Source organism: Pteropus medius, unplaced genomic scaffold, assembly GCF_902729225.1.
Source record: "Pteropus medius unplaced genomic scaffold, Ma_sr-lr_union100, whole genome shotgun sequence".
In the NCBI taxonomy this organism is placed as follows: Eukaryota; Metazoa; Chordata; class Mammalia; order Chiroptera; family Pteropodidae; genus Pteropus; species Pteropus medius.
In genome coordinates this window covers 6,168,473-6,186,593 of record NW_024342469.1, presented here as the reverse complement: position 1 = coordinate 6,186,593, position 18,121 = coordinate 6,168,473, and the positions used below count along the sequence as shown (strand labels likewise).

Here is an 18,121-nt window from a genome sequence, read left to right as displayed (position 1 = left end):
TCAGTGCTGAAGGATATTTCCCCTGGATATAGAATTCTGGGTTGATAGATTTGGGGGTTTTTCTACACTGAAAAAAATACATTGCCACTTCTTTCTGGCCTCCATGGTTTCTAATGAGAAATTCACTGTCATATTCAATTTTCTTTTTCAGTAGCTAAGTTGTCATTTTCAATACCTGCTTTCAAGATTTTTTCCTTTGTTTTCAGTTTTCAGAAGTTTAATTTTAAAATGTCTTGGCATGAATTTCTTTGGGTTTACCTTGTTTAGGATTTACACAGTTTCTTGAAGCTATAGATTTATGTTTCTTGAATCTATAGATTTATGTTTCTTGCCAAATTTGAGAAGTAGTCAAACACTATTTTATCAATTTCCTTTTCAGTCTGGCCCTCTTTGTCTTTTCTTTTTGGAACTCTGATGACATCGATGTTAGGTCCATAGGTTCCTGAGGCTCTGAAGGTTTTTGTTTTTTTTCAACCTATTCTCTCTTATTCAGTTTGGGTAATTTCCATTTTCTGTCTTCCAGTATGGTGATTCCCCAGCCCCTAACCCTCATCACTTCCATTCTGCTTTTGAGCCCATCCATTGAGATATTTATTTTAGTTATTGCATTTTTCTAAAATTTCCATTTGGGTCTTCTTTATGTCTTCTATTTCTTTGCTGAGGCTTTCTATTTTCTCATTTGTTTCAAGCTTATGCGTAATAGCTTATTGAACAAAAATATCATTGCTGCTTTAAAGTCTTTGTCAGATAATTCTAACACCTGTTATCTTGGTGTTGACATATATTATTTTCACTATGAAATCTCACAGTTCTTGTTGAGTGATTTTCAAGTGAAACTGGACACCTTTATGAGACTCCAGATTTTATTTAAACCCGTTTTGACTTTGTTTTCCTTGGACAGTGCTCCAGCAAGGGAAGTTGGAAGTGGAAGTCCAGGTTCCTCACTGAGTCCCCATTAACACCTAAGGGTGGGAGTTCCAACTTCCCACATGGTCTCTACTGACACTGCGGTAGGGGTGGCCTCATGCTTGCTGGGTAAAAGTCCTGACTCTCCACTCGGTCTTCTCTTACACCACCCCAGCAAAGAGGGGAAGGGGGGCCTCATTACTGCTGGGTGGGAGTAAAAGTCCAGACCCCCTTGGGATTCCCTCTTATACAAGAGAAGTACGGAAGGTTGTCATCATCCAGAAGGGATAAAAGTCTCAACTCCCTAATCGGCCTCTACCACCCTGGCCTGGGTATCAGAGCACGTGGTTACAGACATGGGAGCCGCATAGTCTAAGCTCCCCACTCAGCTTTGTCGGGATAGGTGAGTGCAGCTAATTTTTTTCTGTGTTTGGGTGGAGTAGGGCAGTTATTTTCTAAAAGTTTTGCATTTGCTAGAGAAAGCAGTCTTTCGATGGAGCTTTTTTTGTGTGTATCTGTTTTCATTGGCATTTTGGGGTTGCCGGCTTCTTCAGCTCCAAGTCTGTGATGTATGAGGTAAAAAGAAAATCCAAGGAACTCGTTACCACATCATTCAAGTTCTGAGGTCTCTAACTAGTCTGCCTTCTTCTCTCCACCTCTCAGACTTTCTTTCTGATTTATTTATTTATTTATCTATTTATTTATTTATCTTTTTAGTTTGAATATATCCTGTCCAGGGATTTCAGTTGTACTTAGAGGGAAGAATAGAGAAAAGTATGTCTACACCATCTTACCAGAAGTGGAAGTCCTGCCTAATGCTTTTAAAAGGGCATATCTGACCATGAGACGCTCTGGTAAAAGCTCTTCCGTGGCTTCCCATCATTAAGATAAACACCAACACCTTTTGCATAGCTCTACTACACAGTCTTGCATGACCTGGGCCCTATCAGTGGCAAATGTTTAATGACCAACTCTGGAAAAGAGATGCTAACAATTGACTCTTGAACATCATTGCAGACTCATTTATATCACTCTTTCTCCTTACACTCCAGCCATTCCAAGTTTAATAGTGCACTCACTATACATTTTCCAGCTTCTAGCTCCTTCTACACACTATTGGCTCTACTTGGGATGCCACCTTCTCCACATCTTTCAGTGTGTGTAAGTGCTAGAGCCAGCTTGCATCAGCTTACAAAAGCAATTGTTAAACTTTCAGGAATTTTGAAATCTGGCTGCTAAAGCTACAAATCGGGGCTTTTTTTTTTTTTTTTTAAAGAGCTGATTTTTAAACATGTACCAGCACACCAGTGCATACTCTCCATCTAGTTCATCCTTCAGTCTCAAACCATATACTCTAAAAGGACTTTTTCCTACCCCCACTCCTGGACTTGCTTTCTACTTCAAAGTACCCTGTACTTCCCTTTCCTGAAATCTACTGGAATTATCATTAATTGGCTTGCCTCTCTGCTATTATACCATAAGTTAAATGATGAAAGGAGATTTTTACAAATACTTAAAATATCTGATGCCTTTTTATCTAGACCACCATGGTGTAGCTGACACACACAGAAGGTTCTGTAGATATTTTAGAAATATTTGTTGAATGAATGGATGGCTGAAGGAACAGAACTAAAGTAAAATGGTAACATACTACATTGTAAACTGAAATTTTGAAAACAGATAAGAATCTGTATGAAACCTACACAAAGTTTTCTTAGGTTTATGCAACAGAATCTAGTATACAGAGTATCATGGCCAATCACAACAGCAAGGCAAATCTCCATAGGAGAGATAGTACATGAGGTTTTTCGAGCTTAATGGAACCACCTCGAAGATCATCCATCTCCCTACTGTAGCTCTGTACAAAGCAGAGAACTTGGAAGTTGTTGCTGCTTCCTCTTTTGCATCCCTATAATCCCTTCTTCGCAAAGCTTAAAAACTTAAAAAAATTTTTAAATATGTCACATCGTCCCCTCCCCTAATTTATTCCTTCAATATCTTCCCATAACATCTGAAATAAAATGCTTACCTGATCTGGCCTCTTCCTGTCTATCCGACATCTCTTACCAAACTCTCCTTGTTCAAAAAGTTTCAAATTTATCCATTCAACACATACTGAACACCTGCAACGTACCAGGCACTGTTCCAGGGGTTTGTTAGCAATGAACAACACAATCAAAATCCCCTCTCTTGGTATAGACACATAAAAAGTAAATCTAATAAATAAGTAAAAAAATATTAGAAGGTACATATAGCATTTTTAAAAAAATGAAAGAAAAGCATAGTAAAGTGATGGATAGCAGATCATTCACGCAGGGCCTTTTAAGCCATTGTAAAGAGACCTGATCACTCAATTTGACGTTACTTCCATTTCCCCTCAATTTCATGACCTTGTTTTGTCTTCTTCATAGCACTTAGTGATACTAGAGATTTTCTGATGTATTTGTTCGTTGATATGTCATTTCCCTACTAAGAGTTTGACTCCATCACTGTGTCTCTGTTTATAACAGGACCCGGTACCTACTCAGTGAATTTGTTGAACGAAGGCTAAATATGCCTTCAATGCCTTCTAGTACTCCTATAAGGGCCTTTAGGAATACGATAAATAGATGACAGAAATCTTAACATGGAATCATTAATTTAATAAAACTTAGCTAAGAAAAACTTCGTAGGCTTCCTACAATGCTTTAAGGTCTCAAATAATTTTTCTCTTCCCAAGTTTGGTTAAACCTGTAATGTTTTTACGGATTTGTATTTCCTGTTTATGACTAAGACAAGGAAACAAATCGTAGTTTTGGGTTTAGCAATGGAGTTAACACACTCCATTGCTCTCCAGTTTTCTTTTAAGAGAAAATATGAGATTTCGAATAAGCCAATACAAGATTTAAGAGTGATGTAACTGAGTTATATCCCTGCAAGGTTAAAGGTGCAAAAGGGGGCCTGGTTTAGAAATGCGAGGATGACAGAAAGTACAGGTGCTTTGGCTGGGAGGGAATGACCTGGAAGAATAAGTGGCTGAATGCCTCAAATTCAAGAAATACTGGGACCACAGATGTGATTATGGCACAAGGAGCGGAAAGAGGACCGAAAGTAGGAAGCCGTCTATAGTTAGATGACCAACTGATGAACGGGAAATGTATGCTCACGTGCGTGAAGCTGAAATCGTGTACCTTAACCAAAGGCCATTCTGGGACGGATTTGGTATTTCGGGCAGAATGGAGATGCATCTCCCAGACTCCTAAGCCTCCTTCCTCCACCTACTTCAGGTAGGCAGGTGAAGGCAGGGCTGGCGAATGCCTGCTCAGTTTGGCCCAAGGGAGGACATTCCGGGAGCTCGTCTCTCCATCGAATCCTAAGCATATCTCGAATTGGACTCAAGAAACTAAACGGTGCCTGGGCCCCGGCTCTCCCCGCCTCAGGCCTCCCACAGGGAGGCTGCATCTCGGGCCTGGCTCGGAAGCCGGTCAGGATTTGCGAACCGCCAGTGTGCGGACCCGAGTTTCGGCAGCAGGAGGCGGGATGCCCACCTTCGCCCCTTCCCCGGCGTTCCTCCGAGGAAAATCCGTCCGCAAGACGGGGCGGAGCTAGGGCGGCAGGTCGCGGCCGAGGCGGAGGAAGCAGCCACCGCCCCAGCTGAGGGAGTGTGGCCGGGGGCTTCCCGGGGAGGGCAACCAGAGGGAGTCCTTTCGAACATTGCCACTCGGCTCGCTCACGTCTGCGCCGCCCCGCCCGACCCCGCCCCAGCCGCTCCGGCCGCCGCCTTCCCCCCAGCCCACGCAGGCGAGGGGTGACCCGGCCAGCGCCTTTAAGAGGCGGGGCCACATGCTCCGCCCCTACCTGCTCCTCGCGCGCCAGTAAGAGACCGGGTGCGAGAGGCGGTGCCGGGGCTCGGAGCGGGGAGGGCGAGGCGTGCGCCGATGCGCAGGCGCAGTGGCCGGGCGACAGAACGTGTGTTTCCAAAATGGCGGCAGCGATGGATGTGGATACCCCGACCGGCACCAACAGCGGCGCGGGCAAGAAGCGCTTTGAAGTGAAAAAGGTTGGGTCTCGCCAGCGCCTTCCTCAGGGAAGATAGAGAGGCATGGATCTGGCTGGCAGGCCCGAGAATGACCGGGGCGCGGAGGAAAGGGCTTCATTTCAGGGCGTTCTTGGGACCGGGTACCACGAAAGGAAGCTGGGGGGCGGGTCTTAGGCTTGATCGGCATGATTGCGGCCCACTGCCAATAGCAGTATTGGTTTCGCTAAGAGGCTGAGGGCCCAATCACGGAGTTGCTTATTGAGATACGCGAGGTTGCGACTTGACTGCGGGAGCCAAGCGCCTGAGTTGTCACTGGAGTGGAGGGGTGGGGAAGGAGAGGGTGGGGTGGAAGGGGGAATCGGAGCGATGCGGTGGGTGGAGGATGGGGCAGTGCGGCGGAAGCCGGGGACCTGAGGTCTTACCGCAATGGAGGCGTCTGAAGAACCGGGCTGGTGATCTCCCTGCCCCGCCCCTCTCTGACGCTCGGGGTCCCTCTAACTCTGAGGGACCCAGACCCGGTCCTCGCCTGATCGAAGCGTCCATTCCCATTAGCCCCCTTTCCGTCCCGAGCCCCGCCTAGTTAAAGTGTCTTGAGTGTAACTCTTGCCTCTTTTGAGAGGTCTTTTGGTTTGTCACACAAGCCGTCCCAGTCATGTGGTAATATCCAGAATCCCCTTCCAAAAAAAAAAAAAAAAAAGCATGGTGGAATCTGTTAAAAAAAATGCGAGCCCAAATCTTGCGTCATTTAGGGAGGGTTGAGTACCAGTTGCAAACGACCTGCTAAAAGTGGGAAAACAAAAAATGTGGAACGTGACTTTCTGCATGAAATGCCTTATAGTGGTTTGCTAACAGTTTGGGCGAAAGGTTCCGATTCCCACCTGAGATAAAATAAATATGTTCAAAATGAAGATTCTGAAGTAGGGACGATGTTATTCCTGGAACATCTGGCTAAACACCACGATATTCCCCCTCCTAGTTGCTTTTTGGCGTTTCATTGTGGGCACTGCGTGCTCAGTTAAAACCAGCAGCCATATTGAATAATAATAGAAGTAGGATTTTTTTTCCTCCAACTTGAAACTGCCTGGTGAAAAGTGCTGGACTAGTCACTAGACAATGAGAATTGGTTTGAAAGAGATGAAGTTTTGGGAAGTAGCATCAAATTAGTGGAGGAAAAAGGAATTTGGGAATACTTATAATTGCAGAAGGCTGAAGTTTGAGTTACTTAAATGCCACTTTTGGATAAACTCTTATTGGAATTAACTAAATATAAGAGTCTGAGCATGAAAAGTTGAGAATGTAAGTTTCTTTGGCGGTAGGAGCTAAACACAATTCTAGAGTTCGTTAGAAAGTAATCTTGTTAGATATAGGTGATGACCTTGTTCTGTGTTATCCAGCTTATCCCACGATTACCCATTTTATGATCCAATCGTCTTAGTTCATTTCTTCCAAGCTTTCACCTCCCCACTCATGTTTCCAAAGCTGCCTCGAAAAGCAGGTATTTATTTATGTAGAAATTGAGGTCTGCAACTGCCAGGGGAACCTACATGCTAATTCCACTCTACCTATTAGACCTGAAACAGGCACTTACAAATTATTCCTGATGTGCTTACGTCGATATGGCTGACCAAATTATTTTAAGCTGTAGGAAAAAGTAAAATTAAAAGTTGACTTGTTGACTACGGCCATGCCACACTGAACATGCCCGATCCCGTCTGATTTCAGAAGCTAAGCAAGGTCGGGCTTTCTTAGTTCTTGGATGGGAGGCCACCTAGGAAGACCAGGTGCTGTAGGCCTAAAAAAAATAAAAGTTGACTCATTAATTTTTGTGTTCATATACTCAACCGTTTGTGGAATGGGTGAGTGTACGTGTAACTTACTGTTGCCTTATGATATGATAAATAGGAGTGAAGTAATATCCAGAAACTCTTGTTTGGTGGTCCTTGTGGCCAAAGAGATGATAACTGCAACTGCAGCCTGAAATCCTAGAGTGTGTGTATGTGTATTTGTATTACAAGGAGAGTGCATTGTTCCCCCTTTTTCTCTTTGTAGTGGAATGCAGTAGCCCTCTGGGCCTGGGATATTGTGGTTGATAACTGTGCCATCTGCAGGAACCACATTATGGATCTCTGTAAGTAGTTGGAGGAGGCTGGGAGGAAATTGAGAAGTTTACAGAGATTATGTCTATCTGATGTGACCAGTTTTATTTTTCATAATATAAAGCATCATCAGAGCGCTTGGGGTCTTCTGCATCTTGTCCATTGATATATTTGAAATAGAGTAGTTTTTCATGATGTTCTGGAGGCATACCCATCTCAGAATATATCTACTCAATCTAAAGATGACAAGGTCACGTTTAGAATGAATTGTGGACCATAAGGCCCTGTTGATTATTCTTCTGTATTTCCCATTGAAGACCCAGACTCAACGGCAAAAATAATGAAAGGAATCAAGTAGTAAACTTTGAGCTAAAATATTCCATCAGAGCTGGTGTTTCCTAGGCACGATTTATAAAGAAAAACCTAAGAAGTAAGGGTTTTTAATATTAGCACCAAACATAGTTGAGAGGACATCACTGCCAACATCTAAATAGGCGATTAATTGCACTAAAGACATTTTGTTTAAATCTCCACATATTCCATCACACATGATGGTTGACACATGGTGAATTTGAGGATAGCTATTGATGGACTAACTTGCTATCCTTATAGCAACAGGGGCAAGAATGTTGACCACACCAGAAAGAGTTGAGATTAGTTCTTCATCCAGGTGCTAAAATGGTTTGTTATTGAGATCAGAATTGGGTCAAAAATATTTCAACTTTCTAGAATTGAAATTATAGGCACTTTTACTTCTAAATCACTCATCTGCCTCTCCAACTTCATCTAGAGCCTCTGTCCTGCCAAGTCAGGTAGTTTCTCTGGCTTTCCATTGCTGAAGTGTCCATCTTCTTTTAGAACCTTTACCTATCCTGTTGCTTCTGCCTGGAATATTCTCTACCTCTTCTCCCTGCTACCTTGTTCTAGACCAGCACTGTGCAATCTGCATGTGAGCCACAAATGCAAGCACATACATAGTTTAAAATACACTAGTACCAATATTAATAAAGTAAAAAGAAACAGATGATTTGTATTTTATTTGTCCCGCTATATAAAAATATTTTAATTTCAACATGTAATCAGTATTTTAAAGTAAATATTTTACATTGTCTCTTTGTACTAAACTTTTGAAGTTTATTTTATACTTACAGCACATCTTAATTCAGACTAGCCATATACCTAGGGCTTAGTAGCCACTTGCGGCCAGTGGCAGCTTTATTGGGCAGTGCAAAACTAACCTATAATTGGTCTTTAGATCTCACCTTGAACTTGCTCAAGGATGTTTTCTCTGACCATGCTTACATACACACAAATAATCTATAGCAGTTCTGTTAAATATTCCAAAGACACCCTATAGTTTCCTTTGTAGCAACCATTTAACTAGTTCTGTATCATGTCCATGTTATTTACTGCTATATTCCTAGCATCTAGTGTAGTGTCCAGTGCATAATAGGTTCTCACTAAATATTTGCTCACTGAATAATAAAAACACAAGATAGGGAAATAGTCTGTGCTTAACATAATTTTGAAAGCACAAATCAAATATTTTGTGTTGGAAAGCAATTATGGCAGGTATTGGTAACTTATTGCCCTTGGTTTCTTTGAGTTTCGACCCTGTTTACCTTTTCACAGAAGAGTCAAAGCAGATCAGTGGCTACCATGTTTAATATAGATAGAAGGAACCCATCACAGAAAAACACATGAGCAGTTTTAAATGTGTTTGGGTGGGGTATTAGATTACATATTTGCCAATTTTTTTGCCATGTATTTTCACAAGGAGTTGGACCCAGATAAAATTTTACTGTCTTGGTGCTCTCTTCTGTAAATAGTTAATGATTTTATATAATCCTGATTTTTTTTTTACTTCTATATTTAAGTTGTTGTGTGTGTCTCTGGATGGAAGTGAATGCACTTCTTGGAAAGACCATGACAGACACAGGCTATTGATCTTCCGTCTTTGAGTTGAACACTTGAGAGAAATATAGGCTTTCAGTTAGACACCTGCTTTATCATATATTTTAAATGTCAGATGAAGAAGTAGAACATCGAACTCCTATAAAAAATTATGAAAGTGTTTTTAAGTCATAACTTTTATTCAGTCAATGAATATTTATATTCTGGGCCTTTTGCTAGGCACCAGGATAAAATGACTTACATCAAGTCTTTACCCTTAAGAAACATAGTCTTTTCTTTAATACAGACTCTAAGGAGAAGTCTGGTTGCCATAACTGGACTTGTCTTCCTTTCAAGAATAAATGGATTATGATTCTAATAAAAAGACTTTTTCTTAAAGATGAAAATAAAGAATCTCAGTTTAGCATTGGCCATTTTCTAATAAATTTTGGTCTGGCATGAAATGAATATATACATGACTAAATAAGTAAAAGTCATGGCTGTGCCCCAGTTGGACTCCTACAGACCATTCTTGGTCTTCCTTTTTTGAGTTCAGATTGATATTACATGCCCTACTACAGCTTCATATTTTATACTGCCCCATTTCTTGGTGCTTTACAGAGTTGCTGAAATACACAATCTGCTAGGTGTTATTTTTCTCCATTACCCTGAGTAATCTTGTTTCATATGAAGAGGACATCTGGAAGGGCTTAGACCCAGCCTTTGCCCATGAGAAGTTAGTCTTTTCCTAAAACCGCAGGTCCATCAGTGTTTTTTAAGTGTGAAATCTGTCCACTTCCGAGATGAAGCCATTGCTTCCTTAGCAGGCCTTTGGTGGTAATGCTCTTGTATTGAAATTAAAAAGTTCCCAAGCTTAGTATATCACTTTGCAGGGGTCTGACAGGAACCCATAATGTCTGTCTGCTGCTTGTCTGTCTGCTCTAGGTTGACAGAGTTCCCCTGTTCCTTCCCCTCTTAAACTAACGACTACCTGCACCAAAAGCTTGAAAACGTTTTAAATTTGAGAACATTTTACAGTCGTATTGAGTAATTTTTCATGCCATTTTGTCTTGCATTCTAGATCTCAATCCTACCCCTCCTATATATTTTTGTTCTTTGTGAGGGATTTTCTGGTAAAGAATAAATATATATTTGGCCCCCGTTATTTTTGTTTATAGAAGGGGTTTTTGTTTGCCCATGTAAGTACTGAGAGCCTACTTTGTACTTGGCATAGAGAGAGAGTCCGTTAAAAATACCTAGACCTAGAAAAATATGAACATGATAATAACCCTTGAAACAGTTTTGTTATGTACTTAAATGTACCTCTTATTTAGCTAATTTTATAATTCATAGTCCTCATTTAAGTGAGAGGATCCAACTCGAAGGACATCAGATTTGTCTTCTCTGCCATCCCTTTGAATATGGTAGTGCACTCACAGCCCTAGTAACTTCTTGAATATACTGCATAGACCCTGGATTCTCTGCTCTTACCAAAGGAGAACACAGTTATTCTCTTTGTAGTGTGAATGTGGGTAGCAAAAGCAAGTTGTGGGGTTTCAGTCAGGTCCTTTGTCTTTCATATTTTCGAAGGGTCAGGGAAGAACCCTTATTATGGTATATCTCTTCCCCTAACTAAGACCAAACATGCCGATTAACATCTTAGCATTATTTTCTTAAAATTTTACTAATTTCCACCTGTGGAAGTTTGAAGTAATTGTCTCCCATTGGTCTTTCAGGTTTTTCTTCTTCAGAGGGAGATACCATTTAGTTACCACCTTCAGAGAAGGCAAATTATGCATTAGTAATTCTTATTCCTTAAGTGTTTATTCCCAGTAGAGCTTTGCTCACCAATTCTCGATCTGTCAGATTTTCATTCTATTTAAGTTCCCGTCTCTTCTTCCTCTGTGAGATTGATATTGTGTACATTTTCAGTAGTTTTCTGTGTTCATCAGACAGAATCACTGCAGGGGTCATCAGTATCAGTAAGTGGCAGGCCCCAAATCTCTAATCATTGGCCTAACAGATTTTTGCTTTGTTGACAGTGTTTTAAAGACTTGAGTTTTGATGTCTTCATGCAGAGCACACTCTACAGTTTGCCACAGGCCACTTTGCCCCCTTTTATCTGGCTTCCATCTCAGTTCACGTGTGTCTGCCTGACCCCTTTAGGCTTTGGAGCTTCACATGGGTGAGCCTACGTGTTCTTAGGGCCTAGGAAGAAGCATTTGCCAAGAATAGGGGGAAGATGCCACTTCTGAGAACAATAAGAGTTACAAGGTAGCTTTAAGAATTTACGAAATTTACCAAGTTAGGAGGAGTCACTTCCATATGGACAAGTCAGGTTATATTCAAAATTTAAAAAGTGCCTTTCCTTCCTTACTCTCGTTTTTGAACAAGGATAGAAAATTCAGGTTTAATACGCGTGCCCCACCACCCCCATGCACCTCTCCCCAGCATGTCATTGTGTAATCGCGCAGATAGGACTGCTATAGATGGAAAGGTTGTTGCTCCTGAGGTCCAGTGACCTTGTCGCTCTTGTTCCCACAGGCATAGAATGTCAAGCTAACCAGGCGTCTGCTACTTCTGAAGAGTGCACCGTTGCCTGGGGAGTCTGTAACGTAAGGAAACATCTTTCCCTATCAGCATGGCTTGTAAACATGTTACCGCTTTTCCTGCTTTTCCAGTCTTGAAAATAACTAGGAAAAAAATGACTAGCCCACCTTTCTCCCAAAAGGTATACAAATAGCGAAAAAGATTTTAAATCCTTGTATTATTCATCTGTCGCAGGATAACAATTATTAGTTATTGCAGAGGCACTGGTTTGTCTTAACGATAGAATGGGCCCAGGTTTGTTATCAACATATTGGGGATTCATCTTTGGGAATTGCTTTCAAAGTCTATGGCACAGTTTTTGAAATATCCTATCGGTAGAAATCTGTCTTATCTGATTTTTTTTTAAGTCTAAGTGTCTTATGGAACTCAGTTTGGTAAACAAATTGAGTGTTCAAGTGTGTGTGTATCCACACTTTAAGTGTAGCAAATGTACTAAGTTAATGTTTTCTCTGTTTTTTTGTTTTTTTTTTTTTAACATGGTCATGCCAGAAATGTTTGTGCAGCATCGCCGGACTGAATGTACGGCTTTCCAGGGTGTGACAGCTGTAAAGGATAACAAACATCAAATGTTATTTCTAGCATGTGTTAAAAATTCATCCGTATAGTCCTATAGCCCCAGTCAGATGAGCTAAAATTGTCCCGTATCGACCTCCAGTACCAAGGGGTCAGAGGACCCACAGCCCCCAGTATAGCATAGGCCTAAGAGGCTCAGAGTCAGACCACCATTCTCTGTCTGTGCAACTTGCTAAGTGACTTTGGGCAGGTATTTGAGATCTCTCAGCCAGAGTTCCCTCATGAAAAATAGGGATAACAGTAGACTGCATAGAGTTTATTCAGAATGAAATGATTTTATGTTAAAACTGCTTAGAACACCTCCTAGCATATAATAAACATAAGTATTTGCTAAATAAATATAAATCCAAATTTGGAGTAGTTGCAATTACTGAAGAGATAGTAGCTATCAGTACTCAAGGCTCACCCACACCTTGTGGTGACCTTCTTAATTCTGTCAGCCCTTTGGGCAGTTTCACAGAAGCCTGTATTGTTTATGGGGATAAAGAAATAAAATATATCGGACTCTTTGCTTTCCCTGGCATTCAGGCATATACTGGGAACCATGTTACTCTAGTGGAAGGAAAAAGGTGGTGAGCTTCCCCTAAATTTGACTAAGGAGTGACTTCCAGAGAGCCTGCCATAAGGAGGGGCTGGTGTGGTGTGGCGGGAGCCTTTGGACTAGTCCTGGGTTCTAGTTCTCGGTCTTCTACTAACCAGCTCCATGAGTTAGGCAGGTCACTTGTCTGGGTTTCAGTTTCCTGTCTATTAAATAAAGACGATAATACTTGTCATGCTTACTTGCCAGGTTAATGCTTGAATGATGAAATATATGTTACCTTCTCTATAAACCCTAAAGCACTGATCAGTGTGCTTTGAGACTGCTAAACGTACCCATAATACATCTTAGATGATTGGCAGGAAGACATTTGGGGTCAGGAACATTCAGAGATGCTGTCACCTGTCCTGAAGCCCCTCTTTCCCTCATCTTCTGAGATAGTTGAGGTATACAGGGACCCTGTACTGCTACAGAGTGCCTAATGGGGGAGGTGAGAGGTAGAGAAGGGTATCTTGGATACCCTTAGGTGAGCCTTTCCCTGTGGTTGAGAAAAATACCTCAGCATTCTACCTTTTAGAAATGTTGTGGGTTTTTTCCTTTTTCATAATGAGTTGTATGAGAGTCAGCAGGCAAGGGATCTTCCAAAAGCTGCCACTCTGCAGAATATTTGTCCTCTTGAGTATCCATAGTATACTAGCTGTGGATTCCATTCTTAATTACTGAGTTCTATTATTGTCTTTGTCAAAAGATAGTTCACAAGATAATCACACTATGATTCTTCTTTAAGTTCCATTCATGTTTTGGAAGACATAACTGACCAGATTTCAAGGCTGTTATTAAACCAAGCCAGCAAAAGCTTTCATCGTTTCCTTGGGTTTCAGCATCCCTCCTGTCCCCACCTCAGCTGCCCCATCACAGATGAGATGAGGAGGAACACTTGCCATTCCTTTCTAAATACTCTACCCTTATGTGCAGGGGGAAGAGAATAAACGTCTATTGTAGAGACATTGTGATTAGCATCTGCATGGTACTAACTCACGCCTGAAAAACGTCACACAGGTTTTCCTCTTGCCCAAATCTGAAAGCCAGCTCCTAGCTCTGTCAGCTACCAGCATTCTTTGCCTTGTTGCTTCCTGTCCTGATGATGAAATGAGCTCTTTGATGTTCTTTCAGGTGCTTGTGTGCAGTTTGCTCATCATAATACTTCCTTTTGCCCTAATTTTTTTATCTCATTCCTTTTTAAGACAAAGCCCCTCACCCACCAGAGGCTTCCCGAGTATTGAGCTCTTGTAATAGTAATATATCTGTGAACAAATCTGGAAGTAAAGTCCTTTGACTGGAATCGAGCTGGGTGAGGGAAGGTTGAAGAAGTGCCCATTGCCCATCTCAGCTCTGGGTAGGTGGCGGTGGCAGTGCACTACCAAGTGCTGAAGAGAAGGCTCTTCTTGTGGGGGTTCCCGTTCTCCCAAGGGAGGGGGACATCTGGGGACCGAGAATGCGGAGGTTTGAAATCTGATCAAGGGTCTCTGCCTGCATGTACAAGGAATGTCGGCGCGTTCCATTACGGGCCTGGTAGGACCAGGGTGCCACATGCCACCTTCCCCTGAGAGGAAAGGAGAGAGCTCACTGCTGGAATGTGCACCGTTCTTCCTAAACACTTTCCTCCTTTATTAGTAATGACATTTCTAGCAGATGTTTCACTGGGAAAATCCTTGTACCTAACCTAGGTGTATGAGTCGTGACCTTTGGCCTCTCATTGTTACCTGCCGTTGTTCTTCTGCAGCCCCTGGGCATAACCAATCCACTGCATTCAAGACTTATCGTCAGTAGATGGCTGAGCCTACACAGAGTCATTTTTAATAAAATGTATTTTTTTCTTCCAGCATGCTTTTCACTTCCACTGCATCTCTCGCTGGCTCAAAACGCGGCAGGTGTGTCCACTGGACAACAGAGAGTGGGAATTCCAAAAGTAGGTGTCTCTGGCTATTTTGACATTGTAAGACTGGGCTTTGTGCTCAGTGTCGTTCTTCGACTCATCTCGGGTGGACGGTACATAGTCTTAAAAGGTGGAGCCATGGAACATGCCTTGTTTTATAAACTAGATTTCGGCTAATTTAAGGACTCGTCTGTGTGGAAAAGGCGCAGAGGCGTGGCCGACATTAGACGTGGGAAGCCTAGAGTGTCCCCATTGTCAGGGGTTTATGAGAGTCAAAAATATGAGAATCTGAAAACTTAAATATTTATTTCCAGAATCACATCTGTAGGGCAGGAGCCACGCTGCTGGAGTCCTATTGGCATCCCCCGGTGCTGTGGGTGGGGCAGCCTCTGCTTGGTTTGGTTGTGAGATAAACCTGGAGAAGCACAGTTATCCCGTTTAATAATTTTGAGCAAAAAACTACAGTAAATAACTTGTTGTCTTTTGTCAAATAAAGTTGTTTTGGGTTATTAAAAAAAAAAAAATCCCATGTATAGTAAAGCTCCAGGGCGAATATCTTTGCTTTGAGCAGAATCATATCCACCCATCTTATTTCTTTGGTTTATCTCATGCTGATTAATTCTGATACAGAGTCTTTGGCTATCTCAAGTAAAGTGTGATTATGTAAATAAAACCTGGCATGGTAAAATTTTAAAAATTCAGATGGTCAGAAGGGCGTATCATGAAACTGAGTCTCCTGCTTTAGTCTAATCTCATTCCCGGAGGTAGCCATCAGCAAGAGCTTCTTAGTTCTACTATCTCCATATATGTACCTGTGTGTATATGGTGGGTATGCATGTATAATTTTTTTCTTAACAAAAATGTGAGTATCTTATGGACTAACTTACCTTGCCTTTTCACTTCATACGTTTTGGAGATGTTCCATATCCACACACAACGAACTGCCTCCTTTCTAATGGTTGCAGAGTACGTTTTTATGTAGATGTGCCATGATTTATTTAGTCCCTGTTGATAGTTGGGTTTCCAGTTTTCCACTGATAAAAACAAGGCATCAGGATGAACATCCTCATACGTGAATCTTTGTGTATGTCCAAGTAGTGTATTACCTGAAGCAGGAATTCTTCAAGGAGAAATGTCTGGGTTAGGAGTACGTACATTTTTATTTTGGGCAGGGTCAGGTGTTCCTTTCCCGAGAAGAGGCACCAATTTGCTCTCCCTCTGAGCAGCGCGGCGGAAGGCCCCTTTGTCTGTCTCCTGCCAGTGCTCCGCTGTCGAGCTTTTCCGTCTTAGCTACTCTGGTAGTCGAAAATGAGTACTCCGTTACATTTTCTAATTTTTGAGAGAGGTTGGGCTACTTTTCATGTGTTTCATGTCTCAGATTTTTTGGAGGAAGGGAGATTTTTATTTAAATATGAGCTGTGAGTCATAGGATATAGTTTTAAAAACAAAAAATAGGTTCTCTGTTACATGTTTAGAAATTCCTTATTGGTACAGTTATTTTGTTTTTAGACTTGGTTATTTACTTAGGGGAAGAGTTTTGGAAGTCATATCAAATGCATGTTCATTTTTTAAGAAACCTGCCAAACACTCAGTATCTAACTCATACCATCGTGCTCCATTCAGCAAAGTGTATGCTAAGTAATGTGTAAGATTTAAACGTGTATGGTACAGTCTTTCTCTGTCCTTCGGGAGCTCGCCTTCTGAGTGGAATCGTGACAGTGGCACATGTCCAGGCCAAAGCGCTGTTCTGAGTTCTCAAGAGGCCTTTGTGGTTTGCTCTGCCTAGGGCAGCTCGGGTTCCATTTTGGACCAAAATTGTCTCGTGTTGCCCATTACATATGCCCAGGGCTAAGCATAAGTGCGGGGTTGAAGAAGTCCTCGTGTTGGGCTTTGACTTTATCCAGCCAGTGACTGTCCTGCCACTTCAGCCAGTGACTTTGCCAGGCAGTGGTTTTCAGTGCATTGGGAAAGCAAATTCATAAGGAACAAATTATAGCGTTCTTTAATCTGATAGACAACTTCTGGTTTGTTCTCCAGCCCACTAACAAACACTCGAGCCCCACCCTGTGTGGAATTTGGCACAACTTTTTTTAGACAGTATTCAAGTGGATTTCGTAGGAGAAGTGCTTAAAGGATCTAGCAGTCCTTCAGGGTGGTTGAAGCTGTGGTCCGGAGTTCTGGGGCCCTGGTTTTCATCCATATCACAAATTATTTTACATAGGCTAACTGCCCAAAAAGAACCAGCACAAAAGATTAAGTAAGATAATAATGAAGTATTTTGTGTTCAAGAAATCCATTTATACATGGGAGAAGTTTTCTGGCCTTGTTTATTTTTATAATTTTATTAGAGCCAAATTTTGGCTTCTGGGAAAATCAAAAAACCATTTGAAATTCATACCTAGTTTTTCTATAGTGCTGAATGTAATCAGGGCTATGATTGGAACTGTGATAGATTTTGAAATTGAGGGCTGTCAGCTGCTCTTTTCTGTATTTGCCTTTCCCCAAACTTGCTTGAGTACTGAGCTGAAGTGACAAGGGCTGCCGCAGGTCCGGGAGGCCAAGAGCGTAAACTGTCTGAGCCGCTGGCTGGAGCCAGCAGATGGAGTTCCCTTTCACACCTCCAGCGCTGACTTTTCCCTCTCGCTTCCCTCGTTCTGCTCAGCATCTGCCTGGTAACTGGAGGTGGGTGTGGTTGAGTCCCAGGGAGGCATTGTCACCGGGAAGGGGGTAGTAGATAAGATGTGACAGGATGACAGGGGCAGAGACCAGTGTCATAATCCGATCTTGGAGCACACTCGTGGTCATTTATAGCTTTTCAAAGTTTTAATCAAATTTGTTCATATGTATAAGCAGGTTTTATAGCCTCAAAACAAGAAATTACTAAGGAATTAATAAAATAATTTACTTTGTCTTTCAGGTATGGGCACTAAGAAAAGAATTCTTTCATCAAGCTCAACTGTTTTTGTTATTCATTTAATGACTTACCCTCCTGTTACGTAATTGTAAATTAGATAGAACCGTGTCTTCTCTGCTTTTTCTTTTCAGTTTGCTATTCCTGCAGTCATATTGTATTCTCTGTCAAATAAAATCCAGTTGTGTTCTAGAACAGAAGTTGTCTCTGTGTATGTGAAAAAAAGTCAGGCTAGGGTCCCCTCTTACTAGGCTGGAAAGCTGGAAAGCCAACTTGTGAAAGTGAGACGTTCGTTCATTAGAGCCAGAGCAGAGGTGTCCTTTGAGCACATCACTTGGTCACGAGGAAGCCTGTCCGCAGCTCCATTACTGACAGCAACCTTGGGCACACCACCTGTGCACCAAACTTTCCTCCTCTGGAAAGTGGCTTCTAAGGACTAAATGACATCATGTGGCCACAGGAAGAGGCTTTGTGAACTGTAAAAGCACCATACAGACATTACCTTTGTGTATGATGTGTTGCTTTCTCTTCATAGTTTAGAAAAGTAAACTTAAAAAAGATCTCAAATGTAATCTTAGCTGGCAAAAGAATAATTTCTGAACTCAGGTCGATAATTGGTATTACTTAAAATCGAAGTAAC

At 41.8% G+C, this 18,121-nt stretch overlaps 1 protein-coding gene and 1 pseudogene across 1 annotated transcript; both read left to right on the top strand.

Annotated features, from left to right (window-relative positions):
* The first annotated feature begins 4,787 nt into the window (after window positions 1–4,787).
* RBX1 (ring-box 1) lies at window positions 4,788–17,678 on the top strand. Its single transcript, XM_039863368.1, has 5 exons — window positions 4,788–4,945; window positions 6,974–7,052; window positions 11,458–11,528; window positions 14,518–14,603; window positions 17,488–17,678. Exons 1-5 carry the CDS (start codon window positions 4,868–4,870, stop codon window positions 17,498–17,500), a joined length of 327 nt encoding a protein of 108 aa, XP_039719302.1. The 5' UTR covers window positions 4,788–4,867; the 3' UTR covers window positions 17,501–17,678.
* Window positions 6,599–6,717, top strand: LOC120603030 (uncharacterized; annotated as a pseudogene).
* Window positions 17,679–18,121: the final 443 nt, after the last annotated feature.

Excerpts from the sequence above, each read along its gene's own strand:
- RBX1 (XM_039863368.1), top strand. The coding sequence starts at position 4,868 with ATGGCGGCAGCGATGGATGTGGATACCCCGACCGGCACCAACAGCGGC. Across the intron at positions 4,946-6,973 it reads AGCGCTTTGAAGTGAAAAAG|TGGAATGCAGTAGCCCTCTG; the intron begins GTTGGGTCTCGC and ends TTCTCTTTGTAG. Across the intron at positions 11,529-14,517 it reads TTGCCTGGGGAGTCTGTAAC|CATGCTTTTCACTTCCACTG; the intron begins GTAAGGAAACAT and ends TTTTTCTTCCAG.